Source organism: Perognathus longimembris, chromosome 7 (genome assembly GCF_023159225.1).
Source record: "Perognathus longimembris pacificus isolate PPM17 chromosome 7, ASM2315922v1, whole genome shotgun sequence".
Lineage (NCBI taxonomy): Eukaryota > Metazoa > Chordata > Mammalia > Rodentia > Heteromyidae > Perognathus > Perognathus longimembris.
The window spans coordinates 24,216,793-24,243,338 of record NC_063167.1 but is presented as its reverse complement, the minus strand read 5'-3'; the positions used below and the strand labels follow the sequence as shown (position 1 = coordinate 24,243,338).

The following is a 26,546-nucleotide window of genomic DNA, read 5'->3' as shown; positions in this document are numbered from 1 at the left end:
TTGCTGATAGGGAAGCAGCTAACTCTACTGTTCACCCTCTTAAATGTTGTTTCCAGTAACATGAATAAAGACAGGAAGAGCAAAAAGTTTGGTGAGGAAATGGATGAGGTTGGCTGGAATGTATTGAATGTGTAGTCCTTGGAGAAAAGATAAAAAGCACAAGCTGAAAGCCCACTGGAAATGAGGATCTGAAGCCAAGGAAACAATTTAGGATTAGGATTGCGGATACAGGAAGGGGTAGCACTTAAACCATTTGCTTAGGGGAAAGCAAGAATTGGTCTGAGAGTTTAAGGATTGGACCGAGAAAGAGGAGCCAGACATCACTGCTGTTAGAGATGGGTGGAATGCCTCATTCTGGGAGCTGAGGGAAGAATGTGAAGACTGTCTATTCCTGTGTGACCTTGTGGAGGGATTGAACCAGAGGGAAGCTGCTTAGCTCTGCCAGTTATGTAGCTGTCCCTCACATCCTGCAAAGGAAGGCCTTCAGCGGGAGCACAGGTAGCTCAAGCTACTTCAGAGTGAGGAAGACTGGAGGTGGCAAGGGAACAGGCAGGAAGTACCATATTTAGTGTTTTCGTTTGTGTGATTCCCCCCTCCCCCCAGGTTTGGAAGGAGACTGATGAGGCAGTTAGCAGCACCATTTTTTTTTTTTGCCAGTTTGAATGAGGTTCTAATGATTACTATGTGACAGTGTTTTATTAGCAAATGTTTGGAAAACATTAAGCCAAAACAGAAGTTTATTCATTACAGGACTTCTCAGAGCCTTTGATGGACTAATAACTAAGAAGGAAGAAAGTGAAGAATTTCCCAGATGTTATAAACTTGGGAAAACATTTTTCTGTTCTCATTTCCAGGAATTAAGTAGAACACTGTTTGGGAAATGCTGACCTAGGCAGAAAGGGAGAAGGAACGATTATGAAACTAGTGACATTGATTGTTACTTTCCCACATTGCAGGGTGTGCAAATTGGTTTACTCTATTTGCGAACCTGATTTGCCATTCACATCTCTGGCCATTGGTAATCGTGTTGAACAAGATCAAAGGTATTATGAGGATTTTCTGTAGTCTGGTGTGGCTATATCTCAAGTTTCCTTTATTTTTCCCATGAGATCACTATGAAAGATTTTATAATCTAGTCTTGAGACTGGTAGGTGTGAGGTTTGATGAGGACTGAGAGGGAAGCAGCACTGGCTCCAGTCTTTGAACATCTTGCTTACTAGCCAGACATTCAGGAGATTTGCCTTCCTGAAGCACCATTTTACCCTTAGCTTTTGATTTCACAGTGATTTTATTTTGGTATTTGCATCCATTTAATTGGCTTGAAGAGGTCATTGTTTATGACTGATAACAGCTTCACAATCTCTTAGTCTACCCTTGTTTCCCCCCATGTTTTCCAGCCTGTTTTTCTTTCAAGCCCAGGTGCTACTTGAGAAATCAAGGTGTTTGAGATCTAGTCTTCTTGGCTTCCTAAGCAGCTTATTTCTGAGTCAGATTTTAGCCTGATTTTCCTGTTTGCTTTTGGTTGTGCCATTGTTTCCTACAATGTGTAATCAGCTTACTGATTGCTTCATTTTTTTTTTTTCAATATGCTTGTCTTGTGCAAAAGTAAACCAACCAGAACTTTGCCATAGGTACTATCTTCCTACTGTAGGACTATGGGTCATTCCAACTCTTAATTTCACATTTCAGATTCTTGTACTTGTTTTTTTTTTTTCTTTTTTTTTTTTTGCTGTGTACTTGAAATTCTAATGAAAATATTGTTATTTTGCTCAGAGGCATTCTTTTTAGCTTATTTTGAAATAAGGCTGTTCTTAAATAACCTTATTTAAATAAGATTTAAAAAAAAATAAGACTACTGCCTTCAACCACAGTTCCATTTGAGGCTTTTTAGTGGTTAATTGGAGTTAAGAGTCTCATAGACTTTCCTGCCTGGGCTGGCTTCAAACCTTGATCCTTAGATCTTAGCCTCCTGCAAAGTTAGGATTACAGGTGTGAGTGATGGGTACCTGACTCCTACTCTCCCTTCTTAAAACAGTTCAGTAGGTTTCATTGTTTATTTTCATACATGCAGATAAACTACTTTTTTATTTAAAATTTTTTTTTATTGGTCATGGAGCTTGAACTCATGGCCTGGGCACTGTCCCTGAGCCCTTTTACTCAAAGCTAGTGCTCTACCACTTTGAGCCACAGTACCACTTCCAGTTTTCTATTGGTTAATAGGAGATAAGAGTCTCTTGGGCTTTCTTGTCTGGGTTGGCTTTGAATGGCCATCCTCGGATCTCTGCCTTCTTGAGTAGCTAGGCCACTGGCACCCAGCTAAAAGCATTCTTAAGGTTTGCTCCTTAAAGGTTTCTAAGTTGCTGTTTGTTTAGTCTGTTAATGTAGTCCATGTTTTCTCAAAGTTTCTTACAGCTGTGCCATCCCAGAGAACCTGTCAGGACTGTCTAGTTACCACTTCTCAACATTCCTGAACATAATGTTTCCTATGTGGTTTGCTGACCGTCCCACTTCTTTGCTGAATAGTTGGCCAAGATGTAGATAAAACTCAGGAATTCTATGTCGCATATGTTCACCATAATGCCTCAAAGTATTCCAAAGTACTGATTGGGATAGAATCTCCTTCTTTATCAGGAAGCAGTAATACTTTGTGAATTAGGCTGTCTTCTATTTGTTCTAGACACACCATAGATAAAATATGTGGTCAGTGATTTTCCATTGTAGTAATAGTAGTTGATGTTGTTTCTTCTCCTCTTCCTCCTCCTTGTTTCCCTCCCTTCTTCATCGTTTTATTTATCTAGTTTTGCAGTGGATAGGACTCAGGGCTCACCCATTCTAGGCAGGCAAACTCTTCCCACAGCCTGAGATTTCTTTTTTAGGCTGACACATTTTAAATATAAGAGTAAGAGGGAGAAAAGAAACTGCTGTGGGAATGTGTACTTGTAATCCCAGCATTTAGGATGCTAAGGCAGGAGAATCAAGTTCAAAGTCAGCCTACTATAAAACCGTGTCTCAGGAAAAGGGGAGTGATGGTGCTGAGGATGTGGCTCAATAACAGAACTTTGTATGGCATTCAAGAGACTTGTGGTTTGCTTCCCCCATTTCATGCATTCATTGTGTGTGTGTGTGCGTATGCAGGCACACAGAAATTTTGACTCCAGTGTGTCTCTTAGGAAACTTCATCGCAATCTTGTATCTTTTACTGCTCAATATAAATCCCTCAGGCAGAGAACTCTTCACAGGTCCCTCTCTTAAATTCCCATGGAATTGCCATTCAGAAGTAGGACAGCCAGACTTGGAAGTCTAGTGTAAGGACCCATTCACCCCCTCCCTGCCTAGCCAAGATTTGATTCATCTACTTTTGTCAAATATCAAGAAGTACAACACAGGGCTGGGGATATGGCCTAGTGGCAAGAGTGCTTGCCTCTTATACATGAGGCCCTGGGTTCAATTCCCCAGCACCACATATACAGAAAATGGCTAGAAGTGGCGCTGTGGCTCAAGTGGCAGAGTGCTAGCCTTGAGCAAAAAGAAGCCAGGGACAGTTCTCAGGCACTGAGTCCAGGCCCTAGGACTGGCCAAAAAAAAAAAAAAAGTACAACACAGTCCCTGCCCTCAGAGCTTGGAATCTCCATGTAGCATCTCCATATTACAATCCAGAGCACATGTGTTTTCCTCTTACTTACCAAGCTATGCTACTTTATCAGCCTCCCCTACATGTGCATTTGTACTTTGTCATCAGTATTCCCATCACCCAGGCCCACTGACCTGAGAAGAGGACACATTTGGTTTTATGTTTATGCTGTTTTTCAAACTTGATGGTGTAGCAGTTACAGGTCTTGAACTTATGGTTTTTTTTTTTTTTTTTTTTTTTTTTTGGGCCAGTCCTGGGCCTTGGACTCAGGGCCTGAGCACTGTCCCTGGCTTCTTCCCGCTCAAGGCTAGCACTCTGCCACTTGAGCCACAGCGCCGCTTCTGGCCGTTTTCTGTATATGTGGTGCTGGGGAATTGAACCTAGGGCCTCGTGTATCCGAGGCAGGCACTCTTGCCACTAGGCTATATCCCCAGCCCCTTGAACTTATGTTTTTACGTAAGCTATGGCCTATTGGGAATTAGGTATTGCTAAATTATTTTGTCCAAGACCAGGACTGGAACTTGGCACCTGATGCTTTTACTCATTGGCTGATTGATGCTCTACGAACTGAGCTACTGTTAGTTTAAGGTTCTGGAGAAAGAAGTTGGTTTTAGTGTTCTTTTCCTCTCTCTTCTTTGAATCAAGCTTATTCTCAAAATAAGTTTCTTCTGTGAAGGATGATTTCAACCTGGATTCCATCTTTGTTCTGGTATATACTAACAGTGTGGCCTTCAGCAAGCTGCTCTGTTTCTCCTTTTGTAAACTTAAAAATATTCCATTGCATTTTGTGAAGAGTTAGTAGGATTAGTGCATAAAGGAATATATGCATAAAACATGTAGCATGAAGTCTGGCTCAGTGAGTGTACACTTGGCTTCTCTTCCCCACAGACTTCTGTGGTTCTAACAGGATGTGCAGAGGTAACTTTCTTTTTTTGCCAGTCCTGGGCCTTGGACTCAGGGCCTGAGCACTGTCCCTGGCTTCTTTTTGCTCAAGGTTAGCACTCTGCCACTTGAGCCACAGCACCACTTCTGGCCATTTTCTGTATATGTGGTGCTGGGGAATCGAACCGAGGGTTTCTTGTATACGAGGCAAGCGCTCTTGCCACTAGGCCATATCCCCAGCGCCCAGAGGTGACTTTCAACTCAAGCATACTTTATAATGTTGAAACATTTTTTGTTAAGAACTGTTAGGAAGCATTTTCTCCTTGAGACTAGGTGGTAAATGGTGGTTGGGCTCTCGCATAGTCTATGGAAGACTTGCCAGCTCCCCTAATTAGCTGAGATATTGTATTGACACTACTATGGAATGTGAACCACCTTTTATAACTCTGTGTGTGTGTATGTGTGTGTATGTATGTGTGCACACACCAGTCCTGGGCTTGTACTCAGGGCCTGGGCCCTGAGCTTTTTTGCTCAAGGCTAGCACTTTACCACTTGAGCTACAGCTCTACTTCTGGCTGTTGTTTTAATTGGAAATAAGAGTCTCTTGGACTTACCTGCCTGAGCTGGCTTTGAACCATGATCCTCAGATCTCTGCTTTCTTAGGAGTTTAGAATTACAGGTGTGAGCTACCAGCACCTTGCTATAACTGTTTTAAAATGAAGGTTTTAAAAGAAATGTTTAAAAATGTGTTTCCCTGCTGAGGTTCCTGCAAGGTCACAGGTAGTGTTGCAGGCTCATTCTTGGTTTCCTTTGACTTCTTTAGTCCCTTCACAGTGGGCATTTGGGGCACCAGGCAAAGCTGAGGGCTCTTTCAGCTAAAGAAGGAAGGCTTGTGCTGGGAGAGGGAGGTGAAGGTGAGGCATGAGCAGCTGTTGAATAGCTGCTAGTTACTGCTAGTGTGTGCTAGTTATTGAGGTGTTCTTTTTTTGTTTGGTTGGTTTGTGATTTGTTTTTGTTTTGGTGGTGGAAGTTTTGAAATTAGGGCCTTGTGCTCCCTGTGTAGGCTTAGTACCCTTGGAACCTATCCTCTAGCCCCTTTAGCTTTAGTTGTTTCTTAGATAAGGTCTCACACCTTTTGTCCAGGGCCAGCCTCAAACTTTGAACCTCCTAGCTACACTTCCCTACCAGGTGGGATTAGAGACATACCCCACCCTACCTGACCTCTGGGATTTTAGACATCATTTTGTATTTCACTTTCATAATCTTATAAAATAGATACTCGCACAGATAAAAACAAACAGAAAACCCTGAGTTGTAGAGAAACACCCAGCTGTGGAGTGGTAGAACTGAGATCTGAGGTGAGGACTTTCTAAAGGTCAAAGTCTACACTTTCTGTCTGAATCTACTTTCTCAAACACTGCAGAGTCAGATACTGAAACTTATTGGCTATGAACAGAGCTGAGAAATGAAGGGGCAGGAGATGGCATTATGACAGCCTTGGGAGGGGATGAGCTATGGAAAAAAGCATGGTGTGTGTGTGTGTGTGTGTGTGTGTGTGTGTGTGTGTGTGTGTGTGTGTGTGTGAACTCAGCTCCCCTGGCTGGTATGCTAGTGAAGAAATGGGGTCAGTTCATAGCTCTTAACGTTTCTGCTTCAAGCAGTTTGGGTGCCCATTTTGGGATGAAGACATGAGCTCAGTGTCAGTATGGGAAGACAATTTTGGTATGGAGGAAGGCATGAAAGTCTCTGGTGACAAGGAGGAAGGGCAGGTCCTCTAGCCATAGCATTCATCTGTCCACATGGCCTTTCCTTACGGAATAGAGGAAAGCAAATATTTGTTCAATGTAGTTTTTTTAGTCTCATCTCTCTCTCTCTCTCTCTCTCTCTCTCTCTCTCTTTTCTTTTTTTTGGTGCCAGTTCTGGGGTTTGAGGTCAGGGCTTGGGTGAGGTCCCTGAGCTTCTTTTGCTCAAAGCTTCTAGCACTCTGCCACTTGAGCCGTAGCTCCACTTCTAGGGTTTTATTTTGGTGGGTAATTGGGAACAAGAATCTCACGAACTTTCCTACCAGGGCTGGCTTTGAGTAGCGATTCTCATATCTCAACCTCCTGAGTAGTTAGGATTACAGGCTTGAGCCACCAGCACCCAGCAATTTTTTTTTTAACCTTTTGTCTCTTGGAGTTCCAGTGTTTAATTTTCTTACTATTGCTATTTCCTCCACTTTTCTCTCTCTGGTTCTGTTGACTTCATAGGGCGGTCATCTTTATTAAATATCCCTCTTATTTTAGAGCTGGGAACACATTTTAAGTAAATACCAGCTCTCCAGAGGCTCATGCTTCCTTCCCAGTAGTAGCATAGCTCTGTCCTTTTGTAGACTTGAGTGTGCTCTCCTACCACTCAACATGGTTAGCAACCTCTGTCTGAGGTGGTGCTGGAAAGCTAAAGTTGCCTGAGTCTTAAGCTCTCTTAGAAAAACAAGTTTTCTTTATATTCTGTGGAGTCTTCAGTGACATTGTATTATATAGATATCATTTTGATAAGTAAAGTAATTATGTGTCACCCCTCCCTGAAGTCTTTAGATTCCATTTGGGTGTCACCTCTGGCTTCTCTTAGTCACCCTGGGTAAGTTACATTCTTTCCCTGGTGTGCTGAACACTCCTTATCAGTTCAGCTTCCCAAGCCACCTGGTTCCTATCTCTTTATCTGTTTGGCTCTCCTGGTGATTCTGAGTCTTTTAGGAGCAAGGTTTATTTTTTTTTAATTCCCTAGCACTGTATATAATATAAGTCTTGGAGCCTGAGTTTTGATACTTGTATGTTCAACTTTGGCTGCTTTAAAAGTCTCCAGTGTTGTAACATCTCCTGTGTGTAATCAGGAAAAACTGCATGGACAGTTTCATAACTTCCTGTTCTGTCTGATTCAGCTTGAAGAGGTTTAGGTTTCCCTTTTTACTGAAGTTTGGTGCTATTTTAAAAGAATTCTGAAAGACACTGAATGGCTATTTCCTTCAGGTAAAGTAAACAATTATTTATTTAGCTTATATAGGGATATCTTTGACACTCAACTGTGTACCCCTGCTTTGAATACAGATACTTTCTCAGCCTATGTCTTCTCCTAACTTCATTCCTCAGTCTCTCAAGTTTCCTTGAAAGTGTAGTTGGTGCTTACTTCCTTACATTCAGGCTACTGCCCCACCCTTTCAGTGATCTTATCAAGCTAGGGCAGCTAGAACTGAGAAATATGGTTTTCATTTTTTTGTGTGGTTTTGTTTTTTTGCCAGTCCTGAGGCTTGAACTCGGGCCTGAGCACTGTCCCTGGCTTCTTTTTGCTCAAGGCTAGCACTCTACCACTTGAGCCACAGTGCCACTTCCAGCTTTTTCTATGTATGTAGTGCTGAGGAATCGAACCCAGGGTTTCATGTATACAAGACAAGCACTTTACCAGTAGGCCATATTCCCAGCCCTTGGTTTTCATTTTTTTAGACAGTATTTTACTTTGAAGACCCATAGCCCAAACTGATTTCAAACTTGCTGACTGAATTTGTGATCCTTTTGCCTCAGCCTCTGAGTGCAAGGATTGCAATCCTGCCTCACCACACCCAACTTTTAAAACTAAGAACTTGATCCATCTTCTCTGTTGGGTCTACCTAGTTGACCATCCTCCTAGACGCCCATTTCTTACCACTCTTAGTCCTTGTCACTACTTCCTTAGCATTGACTCCTGATGGGTTTCTTCATTCACTCATTCAAAAAATTTGAATGGAGCTGGGTGTAAGTGGCTCTCACCAGTAATCTTAGATACTCAGAAGGCTGAGATAGGATCACTGATCTAAGCCAGTCAGACAGAAAAGACTCCATGTCCAATTAACCAGCAAAATGCCATGCTGGTTGGTGGTGTGTGGCTCAAGTGGTAGTGTGCCAGTCCTGAGCAAGAAAGCTAAGTGAGAGAGTGTGAGGCCCTGAGTTCAAGCCTCAGAACCAACAAAAAGAGAAACAAAAATAATACCAACCAAAAAGCAGCGTGGATGGAGCGCCACTTTTCCACAGGCTGGTTGCTGGTTTCTAAGGTTGTGTTGTCAGTGAACCAGTTAAGCCTGGTCCTGTTCTTGTGGAGATTACAGTCCAGCCAAGAAGTAGTTGTCCATCTGTGTTGAATTACTTAATTCAACGAATATTTAATGCCTATTATTTTCCTGATACTGCTTTGCATAGCAGCTAAAGGTAGTGATGTAATATATTAATTCATCTTAATTTTACCTCCTAATTTAAAGAAAAATGGTCATTTCTGATTACCCATTGGGAATTGGTTCCAAAACTTCACCCTCTGCCATGCATACAAAATACATGGATGTTCAAGTTGAATTTGTATATAACATATATATTAACCTCTTTTAATTACTTACATTATCTAATTTAGTACAAGCACTGTGTAAATAGTTGTTATACTGTGTTGTTTAGGGAATAATGATGAGAGAAAAATTCTGTACATATTCAGTGCAAGCACAATTTTTTCCTAAATTTTCTTAAATTAACACGTATTAGTTAAACAAGAAGGGTTTTGTCCTTGTATTTCCTCTCACATAAACAATGTTTCTTTTGGTCAACTTTCCCCTGGCAGTTATCCCCATTTTTCTCCCCCTTCCTAGAATAATTTCTACAGGTCTCATTGTTCTGTTTTTATACATGCAAATAAACTGCTCACTATACTCACTACCATGCACTATCTTTTTTTTTGTTCTGTCTCCTACCGCTGGTGCCCCTCATCCAAGTCTATTAACTTTGCTGTTGTTCTCTTCTTTTTTAAATCATGTATTAATTGCATCAAGGGAGGTTCACCATGTTATTTTAGAGGTACATATATTTTGCTCACAATAACCTCCTCTACACTTCTCTTGCTTCTCATCCTGTATTGTCAGCAGCTTACATCATGGTCCTTTCTCGTCTTGTATTCATACATAATTGTATCATATTTTGAAATTATTCTCCCTCTTTTTCTCTCTTCCCTTCCCCTTATCCTCCTATACAATCCCTTACAGTCATGTATGTATGATACACACGGATGGATGGATGGATAAATGGGTGTAGTTATATATACATATATGCATGTCCTCGAATATATGTGTCTTTTTTTTTTTTTTTAAAGCTGGTCCTGGGGCTTGAACTCTGGGCATGGGTGCTGTCCCTGATCTTCTTTTATTTGAGGCTAGCACTCTATCACTTTGAGGCACAGCACCACTTCTGGCCTTTTTGGGTAATTTACTGGAGTTAAGAGTCTCATGGACTTTTCTGCCAGGGCTGGCTTTAAACCATGATCTTCAGATCTCAGACTCATGAGTAGGTAGGATTACAGGTGTGAGCCACCAGCACCTGGCTGTGTGTGTCTTTTAAGTCTGTCTTCCACATATATTTGGCCTTTTCCACTTGGTTTGTCTCCTACAAATGAATTCATTTTTTTATAGCTGTGTGATATCTTGTGTATATTTGTACTATATTTATTCATCTATTGTTGGGCACCTTGGTTGATTTTGAAATTTGGCTATAGTGAACAGTGCTGTAGTATAGATGGATATGCAGGTATCTTTCTTGTATATTGATGTGTATTCTGTTGGATACATGCACATTGGTGCTATGCTAGGGTCATAAGTACATCCATTGGTAGCTTCCTGAGGCACTTCCAAACTGATTTCCACAGTGGTTACACTCCCTCCAGTAGTGTAAGAGGATCCTCTCCCAGTCTTGTTTTCTTTCTTTCTTTCTTTTTTGATTGGTTGTTGGGCTTGAACTCAGGGCTTGGGCACTGTCTCTGAGTTCTTTTTCGCAAGGCTAGTGCTCTATGACTTTGAGCCACAGCACCACTTCCAGTTTTCTGGTGGTTAATTGGAGATAAGAGTCTCATGGACTTTCCTGCATGGGCTGGCTTTGAACCAAGATCCTCAGATCTCAGCCTCCTGAGTAGCTAGAACTACAGTGTGAGCCACCAGTGCCAGCCCTTGTTTATTTTCTTGAAGGCTGCCTTTCTGACTGGGGTAATGTGGAATTGTAGTGAGGTTTCGACTTAGATTTCCTCGATGTATTGAAGAGCTATTTGTATTTCGTCTGAAAACTATTTGAATTGATTGCCCATTCACTAGATTATTTATTCTTTTAAGCTGTTCAGTTTTTGGGGGGGCCTCCTGAGTAGCTAGGATAGTGAATGAGAACTACTCTTTTTTTTTTTTTTTTTTTGGCCAGTCCTGGGGCTTGGACTCAGGGCTTGAGCACTGTCCCTGACTTCTTTTTGCTCAAGGCTAGCACTCTGCCACCTGAGCCACAGCGCCACTTCTGGCCATTTTCTGTATATGTGGTGCTGGGGAATTGAACCCAGGGCCTCGTGTATAGGAGGCAAGCACTCTTGCCACTAGGCCATATCCCCAGCTCCCGAGAACTACTCTTTTATTGTTTTTTTTTTAAAATTTTATTGTCAAGGTGATATACAGAGAGGTTATAGTTACATATGTAAGGTAGTGAGTACATCTCTCATGCAACGTTGTTACCCCTATTGTTTTTTTTTTGTTGTTGTTGTTGTTGTTGTTTTTGGCCAGTCCTGGGGCTTGGACTCAGGGCCTGAGCACCATCCCTGGCCTCCTTCTGCTCAAGGCTAGCACTCTGCCCCTTGAGCCACAGTGCCACTTCTGGCCATTTTCTGCATATGTGGTGCTGGGGAATCAAACCCAGGGCCTCATGTATATGAGGCAGGCACTCTTGCCACTAGGCCATATCCCCAGCCCACCCCTATTGTTTTTTAATCTTCTGAGTTTTGAGTATGTTCATTGTTAATATGTAGAAAGACTAGTGATTTTTTTCCTCCCGTTTTGTGGCTTGAACTCAACACTGTCCCTGAGCTTCTTTGAGCTCAAGGCTAGCATTATTACCACTTGAGCTACAGCTCCTGGCTTTTTCTGAGTAATTTATTGGAGATAAGAGTCTTAGAAACTGCCAAATTGCCCTCTGTAATAATCCTAGCTACTCAGGAGGCTGAGATCTGAGAATTGTGGTTCACAGCCTGCCCAAGCAGGAAAGTCCTGGAGACTCTTACCTCTGATTAACCACCAAAAATAAGCAAAACAAACAAAAAACCAGAAGTAGAGCTGTGGCTCAAACTGAGTGCTAGCCTTGAGCAGAAAACCTCAGGGACAGTTCCCAGGCCTTGAGTTCAAGCCCTATGAACAACAAAAAATAAAAATTAAAAAAAGAGTCTCATGAACTTTCCTGCCCAGGCTGTCTTCAAACTGAGATCCTCAGATCTCAGCCTCCTGAGTATCTAAGATTATAAGCATTAAGCCACTGGCACCCGGCAAGACTAGTTATTTCTAAGTGATGATTTTATATCCTGCTACATTTCTGAAGGCATTTTTATCAGATGTCGAAATTTTTGGTAGAGTCCATGGACTCCGTTAGTTATAGTATCATGTTCTCTGCAAGTAGGGATAATTTGACTTCTTCCTTCCCTATTGAATCTCTTTAATTTTTTCCCTCCTTTATTGTTCTTGCCACTAGGCCATATTCCCAGCCCCCTCCTTTATTGTTCTAAAAGGATAGTGTTTGTATACAACGTATGTTCATTTTATGTATACCTTAAATCATCTTTAAATTCTTTCTGTTACCTAATACAGTGCAAGCACTAGAGTTGTAGTGCTGTATTATGTAGGAACTAATGGGGGAAAGTTCTGTACATAGCATAGATAGTTTTTCCTCAATGTTTTGATGCACAGTGAGCTGAATCTATGGGTACAGAATCCCCAGATAGAGAGGATGGAAGTCATGAGATCCTATAATAAGGGTTCCTATTCTAGTTTGGAATGGGAATAAGTACTAGTTGGACACTAGCCCTTGGGACAGGAATATGTAACAGAAGTTTGATTTGGCCAAGTACATAAACTCAGAGCAGGACTGAGAGACAAGAAAAATTACTATTTGTAAAAAAATAACTATGACTTAACTACTAAGCAGGTGCCAACTGCTGTAGCATTTTAGGAATGAAATTCAAAGGTAGCATAGTGATGCACATTTGTAATTCCAGCTCTTAGGAGGCTTAGGCATGAGGATCACAGGTTTGAGGCCAGTCTCAGAGCAAATTCTGGGTTAGCTGAGACCAATAAAATAAACAAGCAAACAAAAGAACGAAATCTGCTGTTATCATTCATCATTGCCATAAGCTTTGTGATTGGGACATATCTCCTTTATTGCTGCATCTACAGTCCCTCCTCCTCCTGACTGCTCAGTGGTTATTTTGACATCTCCACCTGGCAGCCAGAAGAGGTTTTTAGTCTCGTTGGGAAGTCAGGATTTATGCAGAGAGGAAAAGTACCAATATAAGCGAAGTGTCAAATGAGTGCTATAGCTAAATGTTATTGGCATTTAGGGAAGGTCACTATCCTGTCAACATGGAATGATTATAGAAAGGAAGAAAAAGAAAGAAAAAGGAAAGAAAAGAAAATAAAGTACCTGGGCATTTCCAGTCAAGGCAAAGGAGAGATAAAAGTCCAGGAAGTAGGAATTTAGAATTGGAATTGGAGAAAGGTTTCTCATTGCCTATAGGTCTAGACAGAGCCTTCTGTTTTTGTTTTTGTTTTTTGGCCAGTCCTGGGCCTTGAACTCAGGGCCTGAGCACTGTCCCTGGCTTCTTTTTTTTTTTGCTCAAAGCTAGCACTCTGCCACTTGAGCCACAGCGTCACTTCTGGACGTTTTCTGTATATGTGGTGCTGGGGAATCGAACCCAGGGCCTCATGTATACAAGGCAAGCACTCTTGCCACTAGGCCATATCCCCAGCCCCTAGACAGAGCCTTCTATTGGTTGGTTACTTAGTAATAAGGCAAAGAGGTAGAGGCCCTGATAATGTCCTAATGTCCTTTAATATCAGGCTAAGGAACAGGAACTGGATCATATATATGTATATGTATTGTATGTATATAAATATATGTGTTTTCTTTTCTTTTTTTGGTATTGGGTAGGCAAACACTTGTCCACTGAACCACATCTCAGCCCTAGGTTAGAATCCTAGCCTTGACTCTAGGCCCTGCGACCTGAGAATAAAGGTGAGGAATTGAGTTTTATGGATACTTGATAGTGTTCCTGTGTGGCAATGGGAAGGGTAAGCAGCAAATAGGTGAGGGACCACTTGCCTCAGAAATCTGAAGACTGTATGTTAGATCATTAGACAAGTGAAAGAGAGAGAGGGTAGAGGAGCTAGGAGGAGTCTGGGCCTCTCCCTTACCCACTCCTATAGATTTTAGTAGTAGCTGTGGCTGATGGGCCAAATCTATCAGCTGCTTGTTTGTTGTTTCCTTTTCTTTTTTTGCAATAAAGTCTTGTGCAGACTTGGCAAGCCTCAAACTCACTATTCTACATCTACCTCCCAAGTGCTAGGATTACATGTGAGCACCGTCATACCAGTTGCTTGATTTTTGTATGGCTCTAGAACTAACAGTGGTTTTTACCTTGTTTGTTGTTTGTTTGGCAGTGCTGGGGATTGAACCCAGGGCCTTGAGCATGCTAGGTAAGTGTACTGCCATCAAGCCACATCTTTAGCTCTAGTTTTAGACATTCTTAATGATTTTTTTTTTTTTGCCAGTCCTGGGGCTTGAACTCATGACCTGAGTGCTATCCCTGAGCCTCTCTGTCCTCAAGATTAGCATTCCACCACTTGAGCAACAGTTCCACTTTACAGAGTAATTTATTGAAGAGTCTCATAGACTTTTCTGCCTGGGCTGACTTCAACCTGTGATCCTCAGATCTTGGCTTGCTGAGTAGGATTACAGGCATGAGCCACTGGTGCCTGGCATTTTTAATGCTTTTTTTTTTTTTAATTGAAAGAAGATGGCTAAAAACATTTTCCAAAAGACTGCATATTATATGAACTTCAGATGTCAGTGTCCATAAGTTTTTTTAAACAAAGCCTTGCTGTTTCATGTATGTCTCCAGTTACTTTATTATTCAGTAGCAGGATTGAGTAGCTGGGACAGACGAATGAAAACTGTCTCCCCCTTGACCACACCCATTCTTTTCTGAAACTGAGTGTCTCTAAGCTATCTACCTTATGCTTTTCCCTCTACCCAGGTGGATTTGTGTGCTGGAAACCAAATCTAGGGCTCGTGTACACTAAGCAGTTATTCTACTACTGAGCTATAGTCTTTACATACATAATATTGTCTTTTCTCTTTTTTTCTGTTCCTCCCTAGATCTTCCAGGACATTTCTCCCTTAAAATCTGCTCAAGAACTAGCACCAACAAGATGTAAGCCTGTAACCCTAAGCTAGTTTGGAGGTGGAGACAGGATTTCAGTCTGAGGTTGGCCCCAGGCAGAAACTGCCTTAACTGGGGGGAAAGGGGGGGAACTTAAGCAAAAGGGGCTGGAGGCCTAACTCACTTGCTACAGTGCCTACCTGTCTATCACATGCAAGGTCCTGAGTTTATAACTCAGTACAGCCAAGATCAAAACAAAACAAAACAAAATGATAAAAGAGCTACCACAAGTCCCCTTGTGCATTTGCTCACCATCTCCACTCTTTCTACTTCCCTTTTTATTCACCTGCATCCTGCCCCTGCCCCAGACGTTAGCGCATGAGTCTTGCTGAGTCACTAGTGAATTCCTAGGTGTGATCTACTTGCTTCCCCAGTCCTTGGCTTCCTTATTTTCTCTGACACTTGACATTGTGATCATTTCCTTTTCATTGACACTCGTTTTCTTTTGGCCTCTCTGGCATTCTTTGCGGCTATGCTTCCTACTCCCACTTACTCACCAAGGGTTTCTCTTCTTTCACTAGTAGGTTGAATCTTAGCGGCTTTGGAGGCTATCTTTTATCCTCTTATGAGAGCTATTACTTTATTGGATATTGGGTATACTTGTTTGCTATGTATATCAATTACTATATTAAATGCTTTACACAAATTATTCTTAGGAATAACAACCAAAAGAAGATAGATTTTTATTCCCTATTGATAAGGAAATTGAGGCTCAGTGAATTTCCTTTTTGTAAGGTTACCTAGTAAGTGGCAGAGCTGGAGCTTACACCTGAACCTGATACTTAGTATCAGTATTGTGTTGCTGGTAAAGTCAGCTGTTGCCTGTGTACCAAAGGCTCCTGCCATAGAGTCTTCTTTTGCAGCCTGTATGTTTATCTGTATATTAGACATTTCCACCTGTGCCCATCCTGCCCATAGTGGTAGCCCCATGATCTACCTCATCATGCAGGCCATAATCTTGGGAGTTGATCTTAACTTCTCCACATTGCTCCTCCCAGTCCCCAGCACCCATTTGTCCCTGTGGCAGCCAGTCACTTCATTCTCTTTAATCTCCATGGCATTCATGTCATGATATTCACCATCACCTCCATTTTTCAGACTCTTCATATTCTTCTTGTGGTATTGCTTCTTTTCTCTAAATTATTTTCTGCCCTCTTACCTTTCCAGTCCATACTCCACAACTACCAGAATACAGGACCTCACTCAAGCTAGCCTCAAACTCTCCATCCTCCTCTCTGTTTCCCAAGTGCTAGGATTGCAGGCATTTGCCACCATGTCCATCTTTTTGTTTTTCTTACTCCATCCAATCTCTCACATGTTGCCAGTATTTGTGGATAGCTATACCTACATGCTCAGTTGTCCTTATGCATATTCCCTCTTTCAGTGCTTTCTCAGCTGGTTTACCTGAGGGATACCTTGTTAGCCCACCTGAAAACAAAAACGTAAAAAAAAAAAAAAAAAATTTTAGTCAGAACCATCTTGGGGTTTTCTTTGACTCACATTCTAGGAGGGGTTAGAAGGTCATGGAAAAAATTATGAGCTTGAATCTAATTATACAAAAACCTCCACTTTGATGCCCATCTAGATAACTCTTAACCACTCTACTCTCTTTCCCCTCCTTTTAAATAGTTGTTGGTGAATTTTATTATGCCATTTTCATTCACATATATATTACATTTAGAATATTCACCTCCCCTTCCTTCATCCCCCTTTTACAGTCATGTCATTAAAGTTTCTTTTATATTCCCCAAGCACTTTGTATAGGTGTATGTTTGCAGGTTCAGAGATTTTTGTCTTTTCTCCATGGTATTGAATTTGTTGCCTGGGGTATAGTAGTTCAGTAACTGTTAAGTGAATAGTGTTAGTGTACTATAGTATATAAAGCTGGAGATATGGACTGCTGCCTTGGAGAAAGATTAGGACTAAAAACTTTGCATACCAATGGAGAGTGATGGCACAGACCTTTAATCTCAACAATTAGGAAGAAGACTGAGACAAGGGGATAGAGAGTCCCTGGGCTACATAGGGAGACACCCCCTCACCCCAGCTCTTTTGCTCAAGGCTAGTGCTCTACTATTTTGAGTTACAGCTCCACTTCTGGTTTTCTGGTAGTTATTGGAGATGAGAGTCTCACAGACTTCCCTCCCAGGCTAGCTTTGAATAGTGATTCTCAGATCTCAGCCTCCTGAGTAGCTAGGATTGTTAGTGTGAGCCACCAGAGCCCAGTGGGAAGACTCTTTCTTAAAATTAGTTTTTAGGGCTGGGAAGGTGGCCTAGCGGTAGAGAGCTCGCCTCGCATACAGGAAGCCCTGGGTTCGATTCCTCAGTACCACATATACCGAAAACGGCCAGAAGTGGCGCTGTGGCTCAAGTGGCAGAGTGCTAGCCTTGAGCAAAAAGAAGCCAGGAACAGTGCTCAGGCCCTGAGTCCAAGCCCTAGGACTGGCAAAAAAAATAAAAAAATTAGTTTTTAAAAACCCAGTATTTGGCATATAAAGATGTTGGTTAAAGCTAGGCAATAATACTAATACACACACGCATATATATCTATATAGATATAGATAGACCATATATGCGCGCGCGCGCACACACACACACACACACACACACACACACATTTGGTCAAGTAATTTACAGTACTTTTAAAAGTATTTTATCTCATTTTGTCTCATAACCACTGTGAGACAGGCAGGGAAGGTATTGATATTTGCATTTGAGAAATAAAGAACTTGGAGCTCAGAAAAGTCAAATGGCTTGTTCAAGAGGCAAATTTTAGACAACTCCATTTAGAGATTAAGAGAGAAGAGAGCAGTCTCTCAGGAGAGACAGTGCTTGTGGCACTGCTGTTTTGGGAAGGATGAGTTTCCAGGAGAAGGTACTGGTATGCCAGTGGATATATTTGCAGATAATCAAGGAAGTTATGGATGGGTGAAAGAGGCTGAGTACCAGGCCATTCAAATGAATAGTTTCCCATGGTGGAGCCAGCTTGCCAAGGAGCACATGGACATTGAGGGAGATGGAGGCATGCATGTTGACCTGCCATTTCCTTCCAAGAAGTTTGGTAGTAAGCCAGGCACCTGTGGCTCACAATTATAATCTTAACTACACAGGAGGCTGAGGCCCAGAGGATTGAATTTCAAAGATGCTATCTTTAATGAACCAGCAAAAAAAGCAAAAAGCTGGAGGAGTGGCTCAATCGTAGAGCAATAGCTGAGTGAGAGCAGGAGGCCCTGAGTTCAAGCCTCAATACTGAAGAGCATCAGCTGATGCTACACACCTTCAGATATTCCAAAAAATTCATGGCACATTTTCTTTCATTTGAGGATTTGAAAATTAGCAGTGGCAAACTATTTAGAGAAATCCTGAATACTGTCTGTTGATTAGTTATACCAATTTCAGGCTGCTTTAGACCCAGTATTACATTGATCAATAAAATAATTTTAGCATTGGTCAATTCTAATCAAATTGGAGTGCTAGAGGGAAAAATGTTCAATCAAACCTTAAAACAATGCTAAGATTTCATATGAAAACACATAATTGCATGTTATTATATATTTACCTTTAAAGGATAGATGCGAAGCACACCAGTGTATAAAATCACTGTCACACTCACTTCATATATTCATTATGCATTGTCCATGTGTGCTTTGAACAACAAGAAGGTTTCCCATGTTGCCCTTGGAGGTAGTTTTCTGTGTTTATGATGGAAACCAGTTTGTATTCTCAACATTTCCTGGCAACTGAGCTCAGAAGGAGGTAAGTTCTGGGCAGTCATTTTGCCCCATTGATGAGGTATCTTCTATCTGCCAGGTGAAGCGGTACCAGTGCACCTTTGAGGGCTGCCCCCGTACCTACAGCACAGCAGGTAACCTGCGCACCCACCAGAAGACACACCGAGGAGAGTACACCTTTGTCTGTAATCAGGAGGGCTGTGGCAAGGCCTTCCTCACCTCCTACAGCCTCAGGATCCACGTGCGAGTGCACACGAAGGAGAAGCCATTTGAGTGTGATGTGCAGGGCTGCGAAAAGGCATTCAACACACTGTACAGGTCAGCCTTTCCTCCGTGGCTCCACCAGCCTCTGACCCTGCCCTTGACCTGTGGCCACCAGCTGTTTTCTCTAGCAGGAGAGATAATTCACAGCTGTGCTTCTCTACTGGACATCCAGTACTAGAAATACTTTAGGTGGAGTAGTGATAGTATATCTCTGTTTAGATTTTACAGCTCATGGAGTGACATTCTGGTCTTGGAATTTAGCTAGTAGAGTAACTGGTCCCTTTGATATAGGATCTTCATTCTAAAGCTTCTGTAATTTTCTTTCCTCCTTACCCTGAAGATAACTTATTTCTGTCCTGAAAAATGGGAAGTTGTGAATGGATGGCTATTTCTCCTTCCCATGTTTATAGCAGGAGACTTATACTTGTCTTCAATATTAGCTAGAAAAAAAACAGTAGTAAAAGTAGCTACTACTTTGAAAGCACATAGAATACTGGGCACAAGTCTAAGTGCAGGCCCTCAGAACAACAGTTGGGTAAGTAGAAGCACTTTTGTAGCAGGCTTAATTCCATAGGATGTAGGGCAGAGATTTGAGACTCAGGCAGTGATTTTGTACTATTGTGCTATTTATTTCTCCCAACGTCTCTTTGGGTGGATACTAATATACCCTGGGATTCATAAGTACTTGATCCTATAGTACATTAGGCTGGCACAGGAGGTTCTGTGGTACATTATACCATAGGGCATTTCTCTGGGATGTTTTACAGGTTGAAAGCACATCAAAGGCTTCACACAGGGAAAACGTTTAACTGTGAATCTCAAGGCTGCAGCAAATACTTCACCACACTCAGTGATCTGAGGAAGCACGTTCGAACCCACACAGGAGAAAAGCCATTTCGGTAGGTCTTCCTGTTTTCTGACACTGAACAGGTATCGGCAGGGTGTCTTGGTATACTCTGAGAAGTTTGCAAGTAGAAAAGGAATGCTCTCTGTACTTGTTCATTCTCTGGCAGTGTTGGCTTGCCCCAGGATAGCAGGAGCCAATGGTTACACATTAGAGGGTTTGAGGATTGTGGATGGTTCTAGGAGCACCCACTCTATGTATGGGACCTTCCCACTTCATCCTTCCTCTATATTTTCAGAAAGTATTTATTGAAACTCCCATGTGGGGTAGTGTCGGGGAAATATGAAGAAGCACATTCTCTTTAGAATCACAAGTTAGTAGATAGTGTCTGAAACTGTGAGATGCCTACAGTGGCTTAAGTACTGAGCGGCAATAAGATGAAGTGGGAGGGAGGAGGAAATTGGAGGGGAAGAGACAGGGAGAATCACTTAGGATAGTGGAACTACAGGATTGTCTTTTGCTACTTCTACAGCTGTTGATTTGTAATATCTCACTATGTATACACAAACATAGAATCCTCCACTGTTGTATATACATGTCAACTTACATACATACACACTTACATATTTAATAGATAAATGGATAAGCTTGGGTTTGCCATAGAATTCTGAATTTGAAACCAACCTGTGCTACATAGTGAGACCATGTGCATAAAACACAACAAAACCACCAAAGCCTAAGCTTGAAAGGGAGGATTTGTGTTACCTACTATCTTCTTCCCATATGGCATGCAGTAGTCCTGGGCCTTCTCTGTCCAGAAACAGCTTTAGGATGATTATATGGCCATTTTTAACTTTCTTTTCATTTTTTGGTACTGAGGATTGAACCTAGGGTGTTGTACTTGCCAGGCAAGCACTTTGCCACTAAGCTACATCCCAGCCCAATTACGTAGCATTTTAATGAGATGATCACTTTGTAAGACTCCTATGGGGATGTATTGCAGAAGATTGTTTATAAAAGATACCTTTCCATTTTGACAGGAGGTATCACTTTTTTTTCTTTTTGCCAGTCATGGGCCTTGAACTCAGGGCCTGAGTACTGTCCTTGGCTCTTCTTTTTTGCTCAAGGCTAGTACTCTGCCACTTGAGCCACAGTGCCACTTCTGGCCATTTTCTATATACGTGGTGCTGAGGAATTAAGCCCAGGGCTTCATGTATTCAAAGCAAGCACTCTTGCCACTAGGCCATATCCCCAACCAGAAGGTATCACTCTTGTAGTTGTGGCATTAAAACACTCTCTGTGGGGCTGGGAATATGGCCTAGTGATAAGAGTGCTTGCTTCGTAGACATGAAGCCCTGGGTTCGATTCCTCAGCACCACATATATAGGAGAAGCAGAAGGGGCACTGTGGCTCAAGTGGTAGAGTGCCAACCTTGAGCAAAAAGAAGCCAGGGACAGTGCTTAGGCCATGAGCCCCAAGCCCCAACACTGGGGAAAAAAAGAAAACAAAAAACAAACACTCTCTGTTGGGATGGGTGCTGATGGCTCATATATATAATCCTAGCTACTCAGGAGGTTGAGATCATTTGAAGCTAGCCCAGGTAGAAAAAGCCCATGAGACTCTGATCTTGACTAACTAGCAAAAAGCCAAAAGTGGAGCTATGGTTCAAGTGGTAGAGTGAAAAAGCTAGGGGAGAGTGCCCAGGCCTCCAAGTTCAAGCCCCAGTACCAGCGTGCGCGCGCACACACACACACACACACACACACACACATTTCCTGTCAGAAATGTCACTTTGAACCCCCCCCTCCCTTGTATAACAAATGTATGATAATTTTAAAAAATGCTAGCTGTTCATTCTCAAACCACCTTAGAAACAATACAAAAGTCTTCAGGGAGCCAAGCATCAGTGGTTCTTATTTGTAATCCTAGGGATTCAGGAGGCTGAGATCTGAGGATTGCTGTTATTAGAAGCCAGCTCGAGTAGGAAAGTATGAGACTCCTTTCTCCAGTTAACCACCAAAAAGCCAGAAGTGGAGCTATGGCTCAAGTGGTAGAGTGAAAGAGCTAAGGGAGAGTGCCCAGGCCTCCAAGTTCAAGCCCAGGGACCAGCACACATATAAAAAAGTCTTCAGAGACAGGTGGGTCTTAAGACACAAGTTAAATGGAATTGAGTTTTTTAAATTGCAGATGTATTTTTGAGTCATGATTTTTTTTTTTTTGTCTTGGGGCTTGAACTCAAGGCCTGAGCACTGTCCCTGGCTTCTTTTTGCTCATGGCTAGCACTGTACCAATTGAGCCACATCGCCCACTTCTGGCTTTTTCTATATATGTGGTACTGAGGAATCGAACCCAGGGCTTTGTGCATGCTAGGCAAGCACTCTACCACTAAGCCACATTCCCAGCCTGAGTCATGATCCTTTTAAAGACAAGATTGGTTAGTTTTAGTTTGTTATTTGGCTGCTGCTGTGAGACTTAGCCGATTTTCCCCCGTGAACTGCTGAGAAGATTCTGATTTTGCATTTGCTAGGCTGGCTCTCAATCATTTAAATCATGTCTCTCGCTGAGCATTTATATGTTTGCTTATGTGCTAGTCCCAAGGCCTGAATTCTGTGTCTGGGTGCTGTCTCTGAACTGTTTTTGCTGAAGGCTGGCACTCTACCACTTGAACTACAACTCTACTTCTGGCTTTTTTTTTTTTTTTTTTGGTAGTTAATTGTAGATAGGAGTCTCATGGACTTTCCTGCCCAGGCTGGCTTCAAACCACAATCTTCAGGTCTCATCCTACTGAGTAGCTAGGATTACAGGCATGAGCCATTGGCACCTGGCCATCCTATCTTTTTGCTGGATATAAAGCCTAGAGACATTTTTTACCTGAGCTTGCCTAAAACCACAATCCTCTCTCTAGATCTCAGCCTTCTGAGTAGGATTACAGATATGAGTCATGAGCACCTAGCTTGGACTCTCATTTCTACCTAGGCATATGCACTTATTTTTTTAAATAAAAATTTAAACTGACTAAAACTGCTATTTTTCTTGAATATTAGATAAGACTTTAGATATAGTAATTATTATAGATCATTAAAAATTAGAATGTTTCAGGGTTTTCTCTTTAAAGAAATACTTTGATTTATAAAAAATGCATTTGTTCATGTATATAATTATTGAATGCTTATGTAGAGAACTCAAATGTGAAGGGCTACATGGATTCTGTCTTCAGTGACGTCACAGTCCAGCAGACCAGATGGGACAGGTGCATGGATAGAAATGAGAAATAAGAGCTGCTTGAAAGAAGCATGTAGATAAGTGCGTTTGTAGTTCTGAAGAGGGAAAGATTACTTCTAGCCTTGGTTATCAAGAAAGTAAAGGAGGGCTGGGGATATGGCCTAGTGGCAAGAGTGCTTGCCTCGTATACATGAGGCTCTGGGTTCAATTCCCCAGCACCACATATACAGAAAATGGCCAGAAGTGGCGCTGTGGCTCAAGTGGCAGAGTGCTAGCCTTGAGCAAAAAGAAGCCAGGGAGTGCTCAGGCCCTGAGTCCAAGCCCCAGGACTAGCCAAAAAAAAAAAAAAGTAAAGGAGAGGACCCAGTATGGGGGTAAATGCCTGTAATCCTAGCTACAGGAAGCTTAGGTTAGAAAGATGGTGGTTGACAGTCAGTACAGGCAAGATCCCATTTCAACAAGCTACCCCCAAGTGTAGTGGTCCAAGTCTGTAACCCTAGCCATGTGGGAGATGTTATTTGCCATTCAAGGTCAGCCAGAGCAAAAAGCTGGAGAGCCTATCTGAAAAATAACTAAAAAAGCAAACAGAGCTGAGGATGTGGTTCAAATGTGTACCTGTCTAGCAAGCATGAGTTCAAACTTTACTACTCTCAAAAAGACAGAGAGAATTTGCTTTGGCGGGGGTTTAATTTTTGAGCTCTAATATATTTTAGATAGGAGGCCCCTGTTGGATGCATAGCTAGTAAAGCTCTTCTCCCAAGCTGTGGGTTTTCTATTTATCTTGCTAATTATGTCCTATGCCATACAGAAACTCTTCAGTTTGATGCAGTCCCATTTATCCAGTCTTTCTATGATTTGTTGTGATTCCAGATCTTAACTTAGAAAGTTTTGACCCATGCCTAGGAGCCCGAGTGTTTTCCCCTATTGCTTCCTGTAATATTATCATGGTATCTGACCTTACATTGAGGTCTTTGTTCCATTTGGAATTCATGCAGGTGCAGGGTAATATATAAAGATCTGGCTTCAGTTTTTTGCACATGTATAGCCAATTCTGCTAGCACTACTTGCTGAAGAAGTTGTCTTCCTTTCCTCCTGTGTTTTTGGCTCCCTTAACAATTATTAGGTGGCTGTGGAATCATTTAGGTCTGTGGATTCATTTCTGGGTCTTCTATTCCATAGGTGCTAAGGCCTATTCTTGTGCCAGTACCAAGCTGTTTTTATTACTATGGCTTTGTAATAGTTTGAAGTTTGGTATTGGTATTCCTTCAGCACTGTTCTTCCTGATAAGGATTATTTTTGCTAGTTGGGGTCTTCTGTTATTCCATATGAATTTTTGGATTGGTTCCTCTATATCATTGAAGAATGTCGTTGGAATTTTGATGGATGGGTATTGCATTGAATTTGTACATAGCTTTGGGCATTATTGCCATTTTCAGAAATCCTCAAAGAAACAACAACCTAATAAGTTGGCTAAAGACTTAAAGAGAGACTTCTTAGAAGAAGTAAGATTGACCAATAGACACATGAAGAAATGTTCAACATTTTTGGTCATAAAAGAAATGCAAATCAAGGGCTGGAAATATGGCCTAGTGGTAAAGTGCTCGCCTCCCATACATGAAGCCCTGGGTTCAATTCCCCAGCACCACATATATAGGAAACAGCCAGAAGTGGCGCTGTGGCTCAAGTGGCAGTGTGCTAGCCTTGAGCAAAAAGAAGCCAGGGACAGTGCTCAGGCCCTGAATTCAGGCCCCAGGACTGGCAAAAAAAAAAAAAAAAAAGAAAGAAAAGAAATACAAATCAAAACAACATTGAGATTCCACCTCACCCCAACTAGCATGGCCATTATCATGAAAACTAACAACATATGCTGGCAGGGATGTGGCCAAAAGGGAACACTACTACACTGTTGGTGGAAATGTAGACTTATTCAACCATTCTGAGAAGCAGTATAGACATTCCTCAAAACTAAACATAGAGCTTCCCTATGACCTAGCAGTTCCACTCCTGGGCATTTATCCAATTGACCAAAAACCAGGCCACACTAAATCTACCAGCACAACCATGCTCATTGCAGCATTGTTTACCATAGCCAAAATATGGAATCAACCCAGATACCACTTAATGGATCAAGAAAATGTGGTATATATACACAATGGAATTCTTTTTTTTTTTGTCAGTCCTGGGGCTTGGACTCAGTGCCTGAGCACTGTCCCTAGCTTCTTTTTGCTCAAGGCTAGCACCTCTCCTCTTGAGCCACAGCGCCACTTCTGGCCATTTTCTATATATATGTGGTGCTGGGGAATTGAACCCAGGGCTTCATGTATGGGAGGCAAGCACTCTTGCCACTAGGCTATATTCCTAGCCCTACACAATGGAATTCTATGTTTTCATCAGAAAGGATGATATTCTCCTATTTGTAAGGAAATGGAAAGACTTAGAAAAAATTATATTAAGCGAAGTAAGCCAGAACCAGACACATAGGTTGCATGGTTGCCCTCATTCCTAGTAATTAGAATGTGCTTTAAATCTACAAGTAAACACAATGGATGGTGAAAGACAAAAAAAATTATACTTGGACATGATAAATTAAACACGACTCTAAACATTCGCATAGTGAGACCAAAGGAGGATATTCTCAGGAGAGGATCATAATGGCCTCTACAGCTATGTGCCTATGATCATATAAAATGTTGTTTGTTGAAATGAACTCCAAGAAATGGAAACAAGTTTTTTTTTGTTATTTTACTTTTTGTGTGTTTGTTTTTGGGTTCCCCCCCCCCTTTTGTCTCTGTTTTTTGACTTCTGTACTTTTTGTCTCATATATAAGTGTCTGTTTTCGGAGGGGTAAGAGGGAACACAAAGGGTTGGACAAAGGGTGAGCCATAGAAACAGTGATACTAGAGATGGTGTTGAAAATGAACTATTGTGGGGGAGGGGAGTAAGGAGTAAGGAGGGAAAGAACTAGAAGAGAAAGAGGGAAAAGGAGACACTGCTCAAAAAGAAATGAATTCATAACTGTAACCCCTCTCTATCACAAAAAAATAAACAAACAAAAGACAGAGGCAGACAGATGGAAAAGAAAGAGAGAGAGAGAAAGAAGGGGTCCTGACACTGAAGATGTGGCCAGTCATTGGCTACGATGTTACATGGCCACACATTAGGTACAATATGTTTTCATGTTGTACGTCATGCCCACTGTATAGCCGTTGTTTTGTTTTCCTTGGCTTGTTTTTCATTTTTAGCTGTCCTAGAAGTCACTATGTATCCCAGGCTGGCCTCATCCTTGTACTCCTCCTGCCTCAGGTGTGTGCCTCCACACCCAGTTCTACCTATTTAAATGCTCTATGTCACTCTCAGGAGATTTTTCTTTCTTCTTGCCAGTCCTGGGCCTTGAAATCGGGGCCTGGGCACTGTCCCTGGCTTCTTTTTGCTCAAGGCTAGGCACTCTACCACTTGAGCCACAGTGCGACTTCTGGCTTTTTCTGTGTATATGGTACTGAGGAATCGAACCCAGGGCTTCATGCATGCTAGGCAAGCACTCTACCACTAAGCCACATTACCAGCCCTCAGGAGATTTTGCAGGTGGCTTCTCACTGTCAATAGACTTCTGTTTAAGTGAAGATAAAAAGGATTTTAGTTTTAGGGGTCTCAACATGTGCTTTACCTATAGGATAAGAAATACTTACCTTAGCTT

The 26,546-nt window shown here is 41.9% G+C and overlaps 1 protein-coding gene across 3 annotated transcripts in view; it reads left to right on the top strand.

Moving 5' to 3' along the window:
• Nucleotides 1-26,546, top strand: part of Mtf1 (metal regulatory transcription factor 1) — a 52,794-nt gene that overhangs the window by 5,799 nt on the left and 20,449 nt on the right. For all 3 annotated transcript variants that reach the window (XM_048350939.1, XM_048350938.1, XM_048350940.1), the window contains exons 3-4: nucleotides 18,602-18,840; nucleotides 19,554-19,685. In XM_048350939.1, coding sequence (XP_048206896.1) covers nucleotides 18,602-18,840; nucleotides 19,554-19,685 — 371 coding nt within the window. The remainder of the gene's footprint in view (nucleotides 1-18,601; nucleotides 18,841-19,553; nucleotides 19,686-26,546) is intronic.